General features: G+C 37.5%; 1 protein-coding gene across 6 annotated transcripts in view; it reads left to right on the top strand.

Moving 5' to 3' along the window:
* CREBBP (CREB binding protein) overlaps window positions 1–18,452 on the top strand; it is a 99,965-nt gene that overhangs the window by 55,472 nt on the left and 26,041 nt on the right. For 3 of the 6 annotated variants that reach the window (XM_062588723.1, XM_062588722.1, XM_062588719.1), the window contains 13 exons: window positions 593–692; window positions 1,185–1,331; window positions 1,883–2,000; window positions 4,706–4,898; window positions 5,022–5,075; window positions 6,257–6,381; window positions 7,033–7,221; window positions 8,785–9,204; window positions 9,895–10,074; window positions 10,306–10,492; window positions 15,361–15,479; window positions 15,625–15,864; window positions 16,382–16,470. In XM_062588723.1, coding sequence (XP_062444707.1) covers window positions 593–692; window positions 1,185–1,331; window positions 1,883–2,000; window positions 4,706–4,898; window positions 5,022–5,075; window positions 6,257–6,381; window positions 7,033–7,221; window positions 8,785–9,204; window positions 9,895–10,074; window positions 10,306–10,492; window positions 15,361–15,479; window positions 15,625–15,864; window positions 16,382–16,470 — 2,161 coding nt within the window. The remainder of the gene's footprint in view (window positions 1–592; window positions 693–1,184; window positions 1,332–1,882; window positions 2,001–4,705; window positions 4,899–5,021; window positions 5,076–6,256; window positions 6,382–7,032; window positions 7,222–8,784; window positions 9,205–9,894; window positions 10,075–10,305; window positions 10,493–15,360; window positions 15,480–15,624; window positions 15,865–16,381; window positions 16,471–18,452) is intronic. The other 3 variants (XM_062588721.1, XM_062588720.1, XM_062588724.1) reach the window with 3 other exon arrangements.

Below are 18,452 nucleotides of genomic sequence, written 5' to 3'. Positions count from 1 at the left end.
AAGTCAATAGCTTATTCTTATCCAACATGTTTAGCTGTAATTCCTTAAGTATTTTGGTTGGTTTAACAAGTGGTGTAACTACCAACTGGTTCACCTATTCTAGCAGATCACTCTCTCTCAGGTACTAGCTTCGTAAAGAAATCACAGAATCGGTAGGGTTGGAAGGGACCTCTGGAGATCATCTAGTCCAACTTCTCTGCTCAAGCAGAGTCACCTAGAGCATGTTAGACGGGGTTGCGTTCAGGCAGGCTTTGAATATCTCTGGAGAAGGAGATTTCACAATCTCTCTGGGCAACCTGTTCTTCCTAATACTTAACAGTTAATATGACCTTCTTTGTAGCTTACTGAACTTAGAACTGACAAATTTTAAATTTTAATAGCCACATTTTTATATAAAAATCATTCAGTCTGAAATTAGTTTTTGATTCCTTAGTAGTTAAGGAAATGTATCATAGCGGATACTAGTGTACAAGTATTTGTCTAATCCACTGTTTCTTTGCCTAGTCACTTGGATTCATAAAGCACAGTTCTTGCTATTTTATTATAAAATTATGAACTGGGTACCAGCAATGTTTATTTTTTTTTCCCAAAGGAGCCAACCAGATGAACCTTCCCGCAGGAGGAATAACAACAGACCAGCAAGCAAGTCTAATTTCTGAAACTGCGCTTCCAACATCCCTTGGGACAAATAAGTAATGCACACATTTTCATTCTTGCTCAATTAAGCATTTATTTACATGCTTTATGAAAGTTAAAAAAGATCTTGCCTTAAAAAATTACAGTATTGTCACTTGAAATGATGAGTCCTGCCTATGGCTGTATTCTTTTCCTATTTCAGTTCTACATCTACTACATTTTCTTCTACCAGAATAGTTAGTAGCTTTAAATGAATTCCCAAAGGAAGATTATTTTTGTGTTGTTTTTTTTAACTGTATAAAACAAATACTTTAACAGTTGTGATTTTTTTTTTTTTTTAATCACTCGTATGTATTATGTCTTGTAAACTCCTGAGCTTTGTTACTGGGTGTTTCCCAGTTTGGTGATTTGATTCAGTTTCACTTATAAAATGTTTGATGCAATACCTAGAAGTGATGAAGGCGATTACTTAAATATCCTCAGGCATAAAACATAGAACAAAATTCTGCACTCTTATACCATAATGGTCCTTTTTCTCATTATTACAGCCCACTAATGAATGATGGCACAAATTCTGGCAATGTTGGAAACCTCAGCTCAATGCCAACAGCTGCACCTCCTTCTAGTACTGGGGTGAGGAAAGCATGGCATGAACATGTCACTCAGGACCTGCGCAATCATCTAGTGCATAAACTGTAAGTATACGCTAAGGTCAAATACTCTTGAGTATTTACAGCAGTAGAACTACAACACTGCCATTGTTTTGGTTGAAAAGTTGGTTCTTAACTATAGCTTAAGCAGTGGGTTTTCCTGTAACTGGTTGGAAAACATTAAATACATGTATCAAAATGTCTTGCGTCTGACATCAGATATTGTTGATGAGAAAGTTGTGTTATCAGTAGTGGTTCCCTGGCACTAGCCTGTTGAGGATGTGCTGTTATCTCCAGTTCATTACTCTATCACATTAAGGGATGAGGCAGACAGTTTGTATTGCTAATAAACTTGCTGTGCTGTAGTAAATAGAGATATTTAGTCTCTAGCCTGTCAAATCTCATGTATTTTCATCATTAAATTTGCTTTAATTTTGTTCAGAATACTTTGATAGGGATTATTTTAAACAGTTTTGATATGGTCTATTTATTTCTGACCTATAAAGAAATGTGGAATGAATATTCTAAAGCTGGATAACATTTTTAAACTTTTTTTCTGAAGAATATCTTTATTCCTCTTTTTTCCTTTCCTATAGTGTCCAAGCCATCTTCCCCACTCCTGATCCAGCAGCACTGAAGGATCGCCGCATGGAGAACTTGGTCGCTTATGCCAGGAAAGTGGAAGGAGATATGTATGAATCTGCTAACAGCAGGGTATGTTGCTTCAGTCCAAGTATTGGGCATACTTTAAAGAACTGTGGTATCACACATCTGAAGAGCATAATGAAAACCACAAAGAATTATATCACTGTTTTGTTGTTGAAGAAGGTCATGCTTTCTGCTATAACAGTGTTTGTATAGCGCAGTACTATGTGATTAATGTCACTTGAAGCTAATTCACCTCCTTTGGCTCTGTGAAAACACAACCACGTAGTCCAGCCCTGCTTGAGCTCCCTCTGAAAGTTTGGTGGACATATTTGGGAACTGGAGCACAGATCATGGTCCTTGATGCTTCCCTGGCTGACTTTTTCTCTTCCTTTTTGAAATCTATTTATGTAAATAATAGTTTGAAAATTTCCTTAAAGTATGTGCTCTTGAAAGTTTCCTCTGGGACTTGGTTCCATTATGTTGCCTACCTCTTACTAATGCTTTTGGAGTAATTTCTCTTTTGCTCAGCAGCACTGAGAGTGATTTGGCTAAGACAAACAGCTGTTTCAAGCTACAAAATTGTAAGAAATTAAATTACCTGTGTTTGTCCTTATGAATGGGAGACAAGACAGAGTTACCTCTTCTTGTTTGTTAATTTTTCTCCACATGCAATGAGGTGGCAGCTCAAATTTCTGTTACTCGGAGGGATCAAAGCCCTGTTGATTGACACATTGAGCATACTGTTTCATTATGTCACTGTGGTACTTCTACTCCAAAGGGACCACTCTCTAAAAGTGTTTTCATCAGCTAAAAACAGTGTTTGGAGTACCAATACTAATAGCTAGTGAAGATCTAACAGACCAGAGTCATGAGGTCAATTCTTAAATAAGCTAACGCTATCAAAAGAGACTAGTTAACTGCATTCTAGGTGATAATCATCCAATAAGACAGCAATACTTCACTGAGTCTGTTCTTCACAGGTCCATTCCCAGAAGAGCTAAAGAGATATTTTAAGTTTCATTTCCTACAGGCCTACAGGCTACACTGTAGCCCTACTTGCAATTGTGTTGCTGTGTCAGTGAAAGTATTGGGATCTCCTTCTGGCTACCTAGAGGCTGTTCAGCAAGAAAGACTTCTGTGTGATCACCCTGACAGCTTTAGAGAGGAAATGAGTATTTCATAGACATACCTAGGATTTCTTCATCTGTATACTTTGTCAGTAAGAATGAGACTAGTAAACAACTGGTTATAAAATTAAATATCTTCTGACCTGTAGGTCAGACACATACCCAGAGGTATCTTGTCCATTCAAGCAGCTGCGTGAGCCTTCTTGCCAAAAGTCTTTTTTATGGGAATTCATCTGACATACTTGGCTCCAAGCAGTGAACGTGGGAGAAAGGAGTACTTAAGACACTATAAACAATGTTTCGTGAAATTATGTCCTCCTTTTTGGGAAGCATCAGTTCTGCTTCATGATGCTGAGAAATGGATTAGTTTAAGTGGCAATAGAAAACAGTTTGGCAGAGTTTTATGCAGTATGTGCTCCTTGTATACATGTACAGTAATCTTTGCAATGTGGAAATAGCACATGCCAGTCATCTTATATCTACAAGTAGGAGGTTATAGGTGAAGCCCTTGAGCAGAAAAAGGGAAGGGGCTGTAGTGCTTTTAAATTCTTCTGGACAGCAGAAAGCATCTTCAGTAATGGATTTTTGAGATAGTTGGGGGGAAATAAGGAGCTCGCAAAACTGAAGTTTCATATTACAACACCGGACTTCGTTAACAAGATTGGTGAGAGATACCTGTCTCATCTCAGTTTTCTAACATGCAGTGGATCCTACTGTAATAATAAGTTTTTTAGATCAGGAGTGCCAGTTTGATGAGGAGAAAATGATTGTGGGACAGACATCGCTCAGCCTGTGGTCCATGTAGCACTGAGTAGTTTTAATATCAGAGGTTATCTCACAAAACAAATGTAGTCTTTGGGGTTTTGTGAGTTCCGTTGCTGTTAGCAGGCACACATAATTTCATGCACTTGGCGGATATGTGTCCAGCAATTGTTGACAAGCAAATTTGGCTCCCTTGTTGTATACTCTGCCTTGTTTGATCTGTTATCATTTTGGTCTGAATAAAGTGGACTTTTTGTCATGCACAGAGGTGGTGTGTAGTTATCTGGGCCTATGGACTATTTTTCACTAATTTTCTCCGTTTGTTTTTAGATTTCTTGAAATGGCCCTGTATTGGTAGATAAGTTCTGCAGACAAAGAGTGATTTCTTTTCTTTTTGTAAAAATTGATCTGCCCTTAACGTCTGTCTCCTGAAGTTTATTTGGCATAATTGTATTGCTGGTGACTTCTTTCTTATGTCTCTGGATTAGTAAAAATTATTATTATGAAAATATGATTTAAAAATCAGTGACACCTAGAAAGTAAATTGCAACTTCCTGTTGGTTTTTGTCCAAGCGATAGAGAACCTGCAATTTTCTCCTTTTCCTGCTAATCTATTCAGAATAGATATAGTGGATAGTCATAAAGCCAAGTCTTTTTTTTTTTCTAGAAGCTTTATTTTTTTCTTACCTATGTTAAAGCAGTGATGATTCTGTCTCAGCTTAACTGAACTGTGAAAAGAAGTGATTCTTGTTCAAATAGACTGGTGCGCACATTTATTTAATTAAAGGGAAGGGCAGTATTCTGATAGACTGCACAAGTTCTGCTGATGTTTTTCTTATACTTGATACTGAGTTTTTTTTGTTTTTTTGTTTTTTTTTTTAGGATGAATATTACCACTTATTAGCAGAAAAAATCTATAAGATACAGAAGGAACTAGAAGAGAAAAGGAGGTCTCGTCTACATAAACAAGGGATTTTGGGAAACCAGCCAGCCTTACAGACCCCAGGACCTCAGCCCCCTGGTATCCCCCAGGTGGCTGCTGCCATGGGCCAGGCACAGCCCGTGAGGCCTCCCAGTAAGTACTTCTTTATGAGGATGAGAGGGGCCGAGGAAAACAGAAGTAAAAAGTGGGAGGATTTAGTTTTTCTTTTTTTATGTTAATTTTTTTCCTCTGTCCATTCTTCTGCTTCTTTTGCAGACGGACCTATGTCCATGCCAAACGTGCCTATGAGTCGTATGCAGGTTTCTCAAGGTATCTATATTTTTGTGTCTCATTGCAATTTGTGGATTCAAAATACGTATTTAGGGGAAAAGCTGATCTATTTTTCTTTCAGAGTTTGAGGCAGGAGTCGGGGGGGGGAGTTAACTCCTGGATCTCCCTTTTTTCACCATCGTTCTTTGCTGTTTTCTGTGCTGTCTTAATTAACAGTATGTACTAAGTATTTTGTTAGCAATTAGGAAGTAACTCAGTCCTTTGAAAAGAGGAGAAAACAAGTAAGAATTCTGTGAATGATCTGTCATTTAGAAACTTAATTAACTTTTGGGAGCGGGAGTTCAGCACGTTTTTATCAGCTTATTAGCCAAAAATATACCTGTAGCTGAAAACTTGCTACAAAGTGCATTTAAAAAGGCATAGCTTGTTCATAGCACTGCAGTCTTGCCATCACTGATTTAGACTGCTGTGGCCTCATGGAGGCATTTTTCTGAAAAATATGAACTGATGGCTTCTAGGTGCTTCAGCTTTCCCAGAAAGAAGTAGCCATTTTTTTTTTTTTATTTTATTTTATTTCTTGATAGAATATTAGTAGTAAGTTAAAATTTTATGTTGAAATTTCCTGGGGCAGTTGTATCCTGAACCTTTTTGGTTCATTTAGGTAAGATAAAAAGTAGTTGGCAAGTACATCTCTGTAAATATTTATTTATACATTTATTCTTGTTGGAAAAAATATCTAATAATTTTTTCTAGGGAAGAAATTTTCTGAAGGAAAGGCCCAACATCTTTTTAAGCATATTGCTTGTTTCTGTCCTGATTTGAGAGTAGAACTTGCTTTCATGTAAGCAAATAAATATTTGTATCTTATTTACTTCAAGCGTTTCAGTGAAGCCTGAGTAAGATGTTGCTGTTTCAGGGCTAACACCCTAAGGTACTATATACAAATAGCATCCTGTTGTTACAGATCATCCACACTGTTCATCTTGCGTGTGTTTTAGACACTGTAAATTATGTTTTACCCTGACTGATATTCCTCTAAATATTTTTTTGCTTCCTGATTTGTCTCTTAAACCAAATAATTTGAACCGAGTTAAAGAGAAAAAATGAAGTATAGGAGAGTTGGATTTTACTCATAATAAAAGTGAATTTTATTGTAGAGTATACATACATAAATCATGGTGACTTGTTCCTAATGAGTTGTTTTGGGGGTGCATTTGCAGGAATGAATCAGTTTAACCCCATGTCCATAGGGAATGTACAGATGCCACAAGCACCCATGGGACCCCGCGCAGCTTCTCCAATGAACCACCCTGTACAGATGAATAACATGGGCGCTGTTCCTGCGGTTCGTATTTCTAGTTACCAAATTCCTCTAAAAAATGAGTGCATTACATTTAGCAGAGTTGACACTCTTCTGAAAAGGCCACATCATAAAGCAGTTCTGTAAATTGTAGGATAATTTCATGGAAATGCACCGAGTCTGCCAGACTCCTATTGAGGTGATTGTTTTCACTATTTACATGTTTTTTTATTAAAAAAAAAATAGACCATCTTCAGCGAGGTAGATGTCACAGATGAAATGTTATCTGACAAAAAGCATAGTTCTTTCAAGAACTGTATCTTTCCAGTATATAAACTTTCTCTGTTCTTCTGTGAAAACTTGGTTTTATTCTTTAGAAAAAATGAAAATATTTTTGTTTTTACTGGATTATCTCTGTTAGCTCAGAAAGCAAAACAAAATTTAGCATTTTTAATAGAGCTTTAATACTATTGCTTTTTTTTTTTTTAAAAAAAAAAAAAAAGCTTCTGTCATGAACGCCATGGAACAAACGTTAATGTTCTGTGTACGTGCCCAGTTCCATTCAGTTTATTGAAGCAAGTCTTCCTCTTAGTTTTGGCCATATCTTATGGCCACTTACTTTGAGAGCATTTTCCTTTATGTGGCTACACTATAATAAAAAATATTAATATCTTTAATTTGGATGTGAATTTTTAGATGGCAATGTCTCCTTCCCGAATGCCTCAGCCACAGAACATGATGGGAGCTCATTCCAATAATATGATGGGTCAGGCTCCTACCCAGAACCAATTCCTGTCTCAGAATCAGTTTCCAGCATCCAGTGGGGCTATGAATGTGAACAACGTGGGCATGGGTCAATCAACAGCCCAGGCAGGGGTAACGCAGGTAAGATGTATTCTAATAGCTGGGTTATTTACTCTAGATTATCTTAGTCTATTTTTTTTAATTATGGTTTCAGTGTGCTTATATCCATTGTTTATTGTAGTCATCCTTGACTTTGAGGTTACATCTGCCTTCTCTACGAGCTCTTATGTATCCTATGTACATGCATTAACTGGGGGTTGTGCTCACCTGTAATTCCTGATTAAAAAAATTCTAAAAAAAATACACGCTGAGAATTTTAAGGGAGAATATCAAATTAGTTCATGGGACACTTCTGAGCACATGTTCTTTCTGAGTGTGTGTGTGTGTGGACTTTAGTAGCTACCTTTAAATCAAGAGTCACAGTAAAGTAGATAGGGAAAACCATTCTAAGTTTCTTTTCATCTTTCAACTTCTGAACAGAAACTTGTTTTCCAAAAGGTTGATTTTTTTTGTTTGTTTGTTTATTTTTTTGTTACAACAGTGGTCAGTGAAGTCACAGTTGTTTCTGATGCCAAAGTATTTGGCTTTCCACAGTGAGGGACTTGTTTCTGAGCTCAGAGTAATTTAGTTTGCTTGGGACCTGTACCATTCTCTAGTCCAACTCCATGCTTAAAGGAGGGACAACCAAGGAAGGTTACCTAGGGCTCTGAAAAGTTAAATTTTGGGTATCTCTAGGATGGGCCTTTTACAACTTCTTAGGCCTCTGGTCTGTTGTTTGACCACCTTCATGGTGGAAAAGATTTTCCTAATGCAGTTAGTTCATTAAAACTGACTATAAATAGGCAACATAGAAGCATGTTTTAAGTTTGAAATCTTATATGCAGGAAATTACTAATTGATTTAGACTCTTAAGAGCAAGATGCACGTCTGTATTAAAGCAGAAATGATATATACATCTGAGGTAGAATATTATTCTGTTCTTATTGCTAGTTATCTGATTCAATTCTTAGTAAAATGTATAACATAAAGTTTGAGCACTTCCAGAATACTTTGTAGTTGCTGCTCTGAAAGATCCAGAATTAAATACTTGGAGCAGAGTAGTGTGATCAGATTTTTTTTTTTTTTTTTAAGAAAGGAAAAAAAGAAAGAAAGAAAGAAAAAGGAAGAAAAGAGAAAATTTAAGTATCCTGCTGTGCATTTCATTGGGACAGATGTTAAATGCACTGGAGTGGTTTCCAGAGAAGGGCTGCCCTGGAATTTCAGCCTAAAATCTGAAATAGCTTGAAACCATTTTCTGTGTAATGTCCAAACTTCTCCCAGCCAATAGCATGATTTAGAGATTGTTTGCCCGCAGGTTTCTCTGTTACTGAGGAGGTCCTAAGGATTCTCTCTCTTCTGTGGCAGTAAAATTAATGTAAAATGATGTGCAAGCTACAGCTAGCTGTAGGAGCAAGGCTCATTACAACTATTAAAGAAAACAAAATCATTTGCAATAGCAGCACTCATTCGCTTTTAGATGATTGCATGTTTAGACTTTCAAAGTAGTACTGTTTTAAAAGATGTCAGTGCTGTGATTTAGAGGACAAGTGTGATTCCCACAGTTTGAGGAGTGATGTGTATGTAAGAGAATCTCTCTCGCTCCAGCAGGGGCAGGTTCCCAGTGCTGCTCTTCCTAACTCCATCAACATGCTAGGACCACAGAGTGGTCAGTTGTCATGTCCACCCGTGACCCAGCCACCTCTACATCAGACTGCACCTCCAGTGTCCACTGCAGCTGGCATGCCACCTATTCAGCACCAGACACCACCTGGAATGACTCCTCCCCAGCCAGCAGCACCTACTCAGCCATCGACACCCGTCTCGTCTTCGGGACAGACCCCTACACCTACACCAGGTTCTGTTCCCAACGCGACACAGACGCAGAGTACACCGACGGGGCAGACTGCAGCACAGGCTCAAGTGACACCGCAGCCTCAGACCCCAGTTCAACCCCAGTCTGTGCCAACCCCACAGCCATCTCAGCAGCAGCCAACATCTGTGCAGGCACAGCCACCTGGCACTCCAGTAAGTACCAGCTAGTTGCATTTTTCCATGTGGTGAAATAAGCATTCCACAGGAATCCTTCCTTTGTACAGCAGTGCTGTGAATTTATAGAGCCCATACTGTTTATGGCTGTAAATCCTAGTTTCTACTTCAGAACAAAAGATTAAAAAAAAAAAAAGTTATGTATACCTATGTAAAAATGTGTCTATTCAGATGTTCAGTGTTTGAAGGAGGGGAGCATGCTGAATGACTTTGCACTGCTCAAAGTAAAAAGAACAGCAATGTGTGGAAAGATTAGGCAAAATAGGCTTATATCTATATTTGGCCCATTAACGTGTATTTGACCTTAATCGGAATTGGTCTTTTCTGAACATGAAACTTGAATGCTTTTTTTTGCTATTTTTTTTTCTTTTTTGTCAGAGCAATGCACACGTTGAATTGTTGAATGTACAGTCTTTTACTGGGCAGGTGTTTTCTCTGTAAAAGCAGCCTCTTTGGGACAGAATTCTTCCTTGGCTTCTCCTCTGTAAAGCAGAGTGTTACAAAATGTGGTATATAGAAACTTGGCTACAGTGAGCTCCTATATCCATGTTCTGCACTGTTTTAGAATATCATCTCATGTCTTTTTTTTTTTTTTGTGCTGTTCTTTTTTAGTAAAGGAAAATATTTCTATATATGCAGTGTCTTTCTTTTGTACTGTTTTTACAACAGCTATCCCAGGCAGCAGCTAGTATTGATAACAGGGTCCCCACCCCTGCCTCAGTTGCTAGTGCTGATACGAATTCCCAGCAACTAGGACCAGATGCACCAATGCTAGAAAGCAAATCAGAAGTTAAAAATGAAGAAACTGAGCCAGAGACTAGTGAGACACAAGTGGAAGCTAAGACTGAGGTAAATGAGATTCTATACAGTTTAACTGAAAGCAGTGATAGATATAAAAGCACTTAATGATGTGTCTGAAATGGTGAGTTAAGGTGGCGAGAAGAGGGTAGTTACTGGAAAGTAACTGTCCTGAGGAAAGCCATGGATGGAGAGTGCTTTTTCAATCTCAAACTAATATTTGGAATGACTGAAGATTGAGACATAGATGTAATGGCATGTCTTCTTGCATCTTTTCTTAAGGTGGAGGAGGATTTACAAGGATCTTCACAAACAAAAGAAGAAGCAGATGGAACAGAAATGAAACAGGAGCCAATGGAAATAGAAGAAAAGAAACCTGAAATAAAAGTAGATGCTAAGGAGGAAGATGAAGGTGGCACTAATGGAACCACTTCACAATCCACGTCACCATCTCAGCCCCGTAAAAAAAGTATGTATACGAAAACTTTTTTCACTAGCCGTTGCTTTCGGCATTGTCTGTTCCTGCTGGAAGGTATATTTTGCATGTGTGTTTCAGCACATGAGGCTGGGAGATTAGTACTCCAGGTTATTTTTGAAAGCAGATCTCCTTTAATGGTATATGAATCACAGGTGAGAAACGTTTTGCTGTGGGCTTGATTCTGGCAATCATTTCTGCCAATGGTAAACTTCTTAACGGGTCCAGTTGCTGCCTGGAAGAACCAAGGCAGTAAGGTAGCAATGGCTGTAAAGAAGTTGTACAGGAAGATCTTTGTATCTTGGCTGGTTCTCTTTCATGGGAGGTCAACTGAGATACAGTGCTCTCAGTAACCAAGAATAATACTCATTTCTATGCTTCCTCATAAGAGGCTGCACTCTCAGCCTTCTTACTGAGTTGTAGCTTTCGTAGGTCTGACAATTAGGTGCTGGAACTGATTTCCTGAATCTGTTTCTTTGAGCCTTGACTGCTTCACTAGTCTTACTCTTTAAAAGACCACCTGTGTAGTTTTTTTGTGTAGCATTCACCTGAAAGCTTCCTCCTTGGAAATATTTAAAACAGTTCAGTTAGCTCTGTTAGCTTAATCTAAAGTGTAATATTTGAATTTGTTTGGATGTAGGTGCAACTGTATCTGTAACGTATATTTTTTTTCCCGAAGGAAACATGGTAGCATTACAGATTTTGAATGGACTTACATACATGTTTGCATGCCTTGGGTCAATAAGAAATAATTTAATAAGATGTTTAAAGGAAACAGAGGGAAGAAATTGCTCTGTGTTGTAATGCAGGCCTTGTGGGAGCCTGCAAGATGAGGTTTTTGGCCTCAAAATCCTTAGCTGTTTTCAGGGTCGCTTAGCATCCACTTGTTTGGATTGACATTTTCTGTGGTTAACTTTTGACCAAAGGTAAGCTTTCAACATGCTGCAAACATCAAAGGAGGGAAAGTCCTTTTCAAGACTTTTCTGTCCTCCTTAAGAAGGGAATTGCATAGAGTTACAGTAAAAAGAACATTACAGCTGCATGCTGTTCAGGATGTGATCAAGAAGTTGCAAGATTTTAAAGTTTGTGCAATATGAATAATGAACCCTTATGCTTTGGGTTGTACTTAATTACTAAACCTAATCTTTTTACAATAAACACGTTTTCCTGCAGATGGTATTTTTGATTTGTAGTGTAGTGGGCCAGCCAAATGAGAATACACTGCCCCACAAGCTGGCAGAGTCCATTTCAAACAAAACATAACGCAGGGACTGGAAAGTTTATTGGCGTTTATAAGCCAGTTATATTCCCAGTGGAAAGAATCATTGCTACTGCTTGTTAGAAGAAATCACTTGGGAGTAAATTGAGCCAAGTGGTTGAAAGACTAAGGTTTTTGCAGAACGAATCTGTCAGAGGTATACTGTATCATTCTGATTATTAGATTTGGGTTACTATATATTTCCAATACCTTATGTAGTAACAAATTTCTCATCTTAGAAATAGTGGAGCTTTGTAACTGTATATTATAATACATGTGCACCTTAAGTACATGGGTAGGTACAACTACATACATAACATGAAATGGTGGTGTTCTCTTACCAAGTAGCTTGTCCAACTTTCGTAGAGTGTTTGTATTAAAATGTTATATAAACCAAGAGGTATTCAAGAGTAAATACCATTAAGTATGCTTAAAGGTTAGATGATATCTTAAAACTGCTTACGGTAATCATCTAGATGTTTTAATTGGTTATGAAATTATTTGAAAATCCTTTCCTTCCTTCCTGTGTAGGATCCCTACAGTTATACCCCCTAGGATAACACTGCTGAGATAGGGTTTTGCTCGACTCACCTACACCTGAATTCTTGCAGTTTGGTCACCTTGGAGAATTGCGGGCACCTTGTTAACAAGCTTTTCTTTCTTCCTTTCCCTGTTCATAGTTTTGCCTTTGTAAGTGGGGGCTTGATACTCTCGCATTTCAAATTCAGGTGTGTTTGGTTTGGAGTTTATTTTCTTCTCCCCTCTCGTATCTGATGTGAACCAGAGGGTAGGATTTTTTTTTCCTTGCCTTTTCTCTTGCAGTCTTCTCTAAAGAAAAAGCATAATACTAATTTGGGTACCTCGTGTCTCCTCCTCTCATTAGAGATGGCTGCCTTACAGCTTGGTGACCTTTAAGATTAGTTTTTTTTGGCTTCTCCTTATAAGTCATTCTAATGCAAAGCCTGCAAGTCTTTTTTTTTCTTTCTTTCTTTCTTTTCTTTTCTTTTTTTTTTTAAGAGCATATTATCTTTGCTGTTTTGAGAATGTTTTCTCATCTTCCTCGAGAGTTTTCTCCTTAGTGTCCTTAGTAATCACATGCAGGATTTCCTCTCTTTAAAAGGAAAAAATATATTATTCTTTTTAAAAAAAAAAAAGGAAAAAAAAAAGAAAGAAAGAAAGAAAAAAAGAAAGAAGTAACATTATACTCTTGTCAGGCAGATAATACATCATCATGATTCAGGCAAAGATCCCATGTTCTCTCTGCCACCCACGCATCCAAGACAAAATGGGATAACTCTTTACAGAGAGCTCCTTGCTGAAGGAGGAGTACTGAGGGTGGTGAATTGTGAAGAAGAGGAGAGGGGAAAGCAGAAAAGTTCTTGCAAAAATCTGGGCACGGGGAGATCCTGTGATGACATTTTCTGTTATTAGCCATGTTCATTAGAGGCAGAGAGTTCCAAAGATAAAGCACAAGGCCTTTTTACTGCTAAAGATTTAAGGCAACTTTTCTCTGCATTTTTTTGTGGAAAGTCAGAAATCAGAACAAACGGATTTTGATTTTTACATTTTCAAACTTCAAAATGAAAGGAGAATGCAAACTTTCTTGGCAAAGATATTTAACATAACTTTTGCAAATTTCTTTAACAATTAATTGTCTGTTGGGGCTTTTAAATCAAGATTAGATGCATTTTGAAAGACATGCTAGCCCAGTGGTATAGGGGTCAGTACAGGGAAAATTCTCTGTAAGAGATGACAAGCAGATGGCCAGAATAGATCATTAAAAGATGTTCTTTGACCTTTAAATTTTACTAAACGAAAGAATTCAGAATATCAAGTTATGAAATACCTGAGTCAAACTATGATGTTTCCACAAGCAATAGAAAATACCTTGCCTCATTAATGGAGCTCTGTGTCTCATTCTGCTCTTGAGAACTCCATAACACTATTTTGCAAGTGTTTATGACGTTTTGAGGATATATAGTAGAGTTTCCTTACTAGGGAAGTGTCTGGCAATATGTTATGAATAGATCCAGAGCAGGTTCTTCATTTTATGAGTACTGAAATTATGGCAAGTGCGAAAGTGATCATCAGGTCATTGCTTAAACCATGAACATGGTCCTCCTGGGACAATCTTGTTTTCATCTGGCTAATACGAGTTTGGTAGTAGTAACAGCACAGGATCTTGGTGTACCTGTAAGACAAGCCCATGCTGAACTCCTACTAGCACCTTGCTTAAGTCTTTTGCCATAATTTAGCTTACATGGGTACATCAGCAGCAGTCCTGCCTCCAGGCACTGGCAGTGCACTCAACCTCTCTGCAGCTTTCTCCTTGCTCTGCAAGGACTATTTTCAGCCCAACTGACAGGAGCTGCAGTGTACAGAAATGCTGAAATAAAATTGAAAACAATACTTCAGACCTTCTTGAATAGCATCAACTTAATTCTTTGCCTTGCTTTATTTTTGCATGTAATTTCAGGGGGCACAGTTGAGACAGAAAGGCTTTTGTTCTCAGAAATATAAAATATTTTTTTAAAAAAAACCAAAAAGCTACTTAAATCATAGGTCAGTTAGAGGTTCAGAAAGCTATGATACCTGTTCATATCTTCACAAATACCATTTGAGGGAGAAAGCATTGATAAACCTCCTAGGGAGTCACTGCATGCTACTGCTATGAGTGCTTCAGCAGAACTCCTAATTGGTCCTTTTTATTGGTTTCATTCTCATTTCAGCTGGGTAGATAAATACTGGATGCCATCTAGTTTTCTGTTTTTAAATAATAGGCATACTTTCCTATTTCAAGACTCTTTTCCTAAGAAAATAAATGTAATGACACTACTGCGGTATTGAAAGAGCTCTCCAAGTTACTATTATTTTTCAAAACCTGCATCGCTTTTCCTGCCGCTGTCATCCCCTGTTGAAAGAAACATGGCTGTTGCCATGCCACTGTCACCAAGTGTTTGTAATGATGTGTATAAATCTACAAGTATTAACACTTTCAGAATCAATTAGCAGTCCTTGAGACCAGGGCTGTCTGTATACTATGCCCAGAAAGTTCCTATGCCGGTTATCAAGCTATCTAATTACTTACTGTAGAGCTCTTTGTCGCTCTTTGGCCCTGTCCACTGGGGTGTTTTTGCTAGAAAAATAGTAAAATGGAAACAGTGGACAGTGTTAGAAAAGGGGAAGAGGAAGGTAGGCTCTTAGTTTGTACTCTGAAGAGCTAGACTTTGTCCACATTAGAGTAATTGCTTGGTTAATTTGGTTCTGGATAAATTCTTTTTTATGCTGTAGAAAATTTTTTTACGGGCTACAGTTGTTGGTAGCTGTGGATTTAGGGAACATCATCTAATGTAATTTCAGTAAAGATAAAAGCTATGCGGTGTCCTCTTGATTACAGGTTTTGCTGGTGATCAATTATGCAGTCGAGGAAAACTCTGTTTAAGACTTTTGTGTTAAGCTAGTGGGGAGTTTGGGAGTGGGGGGGAGGGTGGTTTTTTTTTTTTTTTTTTTTTTTTTTTTTTTTTTTTTTTTTTTTTTTTTGTGGAACCCAGCAGATAGGATACCTGGACAGGAATTTGCTAACCTTTCTAACTTCCATTAACAGTTTTCAAGCCTGAGGAGCTGCGCCAGGCGCTCATGCCTACCCTCGAAGCTCTGTACCGGCAGGACCCAGAGTCTCTACCTTTCAGACAGCCTGTGGATCCTCAGCTTTTAGGGATTCCGGTGAGTTGGCAATAGCAAAATATAAAATGTTTGTGTGGGATTTCTCATAGCTTTACTCACATGAACATTTCATCTTTTGCATGAGTAGTGTGAAACACTGACACCTTAAAAATAAAGGGTTTTGTGTATGTGTATGTGTTTGAAGGACTACTTTGACATTGTGAAGAATCCTATGGACCTTTCAACCATTAAACGTAAATTGGATACTGGGCAGTACCAAGAACCCTGGCAGTACGTGGACGATGTTTGGCTAATGTTTAACAATGCCTGGCTTTACAATCGCAAGACTTCCAGGGTCTATAAGTTTTGCACTAAACTCGCAGAGGTGTTTGAACAAGAGATTGATCCTGTTATGCAATCACTTGGCTACTGCTGTGGGCGCAAGGTACGTATGTTGGGGTTTGGATTGAGTTCTGTTCTCCCAGAGATCTTAGCCTGATTAAGCAGATAAATCATAGCATTTATATAGTCTCTCGCTCTTTTTTTTTTTTTTTTTTTCCCTAACTGAAATAATGAAAGGGCTAGTAAAGAAAAAAAAATCAGATTTGTATCAGCATGCTAAGACTAAAAAATTTAGGTAGCATTCTTCTTGTTATATTTCTCCAAAGAATAATTTTTTCAGACATAGGTAATATTAAAATGTTTTGTTTTTCATGGGTTTTTTTTGCAATAAATTAGGCAGGTTGAGGGTCAGATCTTTTAACTTGTGTAGTTGATAATTGTTAGCTCGATGAAGAGAGCTACTCAACATAGTGGCTTCAGAAAATGTGATAAATGTCTCAATATACATCAATAAACATCCCTATGTATTATAATGTTCTTAAATGTTGGGTTTACCTATCAGATATTTGATCAACATAAAATCACATTTTAATGGTTCTTTTCTTGTCTTTGTTTTCCAGTATGAGTTTTCTCCACAGACCTTGTGCTGCTATGGTAAGCAGTTGTGTACTATTCCTCGTGATGCTGCCTACTACAGTTACCAGAATAGGTAAGTCCTCAACTTTTTTTTTTCCTTTTTATTCAAGAAGTAAGATCCTATCAGCTCTCTGCCAATAAAGAGAACGATTATTAACCTTCTCTTTCCTTTATTTGTCAGTTAAGTCAGGAAAAAGTTATCTATCTTGCTAGCCTTTGCCAGGTGACCTTCTGTTTTGTATTCTGAAACTTGATTAGAAACTGTTCAAGTGCTTGCTGTTAGCTGTTGGCTGTTAGCTGCAGCTGTTGGCTGCGCCATGCACTGTTTAAATGGAAGTTCTCCATATTTTCCACAAAATCTGTAGCAGGGCTTACTGGAGGGAGAAGGGGGGAATTGCCAAAAGGCACTGAGAAAAGCATGTTGCCTTGTTTTGGTAGAGTTATAATATACTGGTATGCTTTGGAATTAGTGTCAGAAATTTCAAAGCAAATGGTACTGTGATCAATTGCAAGACTTCTAGTTTCTGTATTCCTAGTAAATAGTTAATTCTTTTTAAACTATTTTTTTCAAGATGCCAATGCATAAAGTTAGAATCTGATTTAGACAGCAAAAGTGAAATGTTATAACCATAATTTTCATAAAAAAGGATGTAAATTAAATGAGATGTTTACAGTAACAGTGATACTAACAAATGTAGTGTAAAGTTATTTTTCGAGCATCAATCACTATTAAAAACTGCCCAGACTCTATGAAAAGCTAGAAAAATAATAGTTTGCTATTAAAATTTTCTTCTTTTAATACTAGGTTTTGATGTTCATATGTTTATTAAACAATGATTAGTATTACAATATTCATCTTTCATTTAATACCTAAGTCAATAGTGTTATAATGAATAACAATTTAAAGCAAACTGTTAAAAGTTGGCTTTCTTCTTCTTCTTTTTTTTTTTTTGATTTCTCCACCCCCCCCTCAAAAAATTATAAAACGTAAATTGGATAAGAGACAAACTTCCTTTTCCCTATTTAAAACAAAATCATGAATTTCTTTCCAGAGGCTTGACGGTCTAAGCCTTGCCATCTTTGAAGTGCACAGCAGATTGTAGTCTGACTGAAGTTATGGAATGAATTCAGAAAGTCAGTGCTTGCATTTAATTTCTTAAGATCACTACAACACCAAATCATGTTGTAAGATGTTGCAATGTTGTTGTATTCCACAGAGCTGAAATGGCAAAATATGGGAGATGAAAGCATGTTGTGTTAGGTTATACATTGGGTCTTGCTTGGCTTTCCTTAGGAAGGTAGTATTGTTATGCAGGAATATAGATTCACAAGCTGACCTATAAGGTTTTATACAGGCATTATGAATTCCCAGAAAAAGTCAGTCTGAAGAGAAATTAAGCTATAAATAACAGATAGTTCTTGAGTAGTCACTGTAAGAGGAGAAAAATACTAAATATCAATTATCAGTGTATTAGAATTTCAAATATTTTTCATAGTATGCAGCCAGAGAGTACTATATTTGAAAAGAAATAGCAACTTCAAAAGCAATTGAAGGAGTCATTTTTCTTTCAGTAATACTTCTCTGTTTGAATTCAGTATTAAATCATTTTGGATCACTCGGTGGAAGGCAAAGTTGATTGCTAGCTTGACGTATGGAGTTGATAAGGGTGATGTTTTTCCCTGGGCTCGGCAGTATAATACTTCAGTTTCCTACCTAAGTATGCCAGTCCGTTGGTCCCCACCCCAGAGAAGTTGGTTTAAAAAGGTATTGATACGGAAGAAAATAAAGGCACTGGGAAGGAGAGGTGATTTGTCCAAGTAGCAGTGGGCCAATAACAGGACTGAAGTATAAGGTGTTCCCTGGTCATCCAGGTATCTTCAGAAGGGGTTAGATTTTGAGGGATAGGGGGTTTTCTTTTCTTTTCTTTTCTCTTGAGGTCTTCTATTTTAAGCCAATTAAGTCAAGAGTGATTCATGGAAGTTGAGGGATTTTGGGGGGGAGGGTCTCGTGGTTTTTTTCTTTTTTTTTTTTTGATAAAATACTTGTGAAGATCT

Source organism: Rhea pennata, chromosome 15, assembly GCF_028389875.1.
Source record: "Rhea pennata isolate bPtePen1 chromosome 15, bPtePen1.pri, whole genome shotgun sequence".
Taxonomy (NCBI): Eukaryota; Metazoa; Chordata; class Aves; order Rheiformes; family Rheidae; genus Rhea; species Rhea pennata.
Note: the sequence above shows the minus strand (reverse complement) of the source record. Positions and strands in the feature narration are given on the sequence as shown.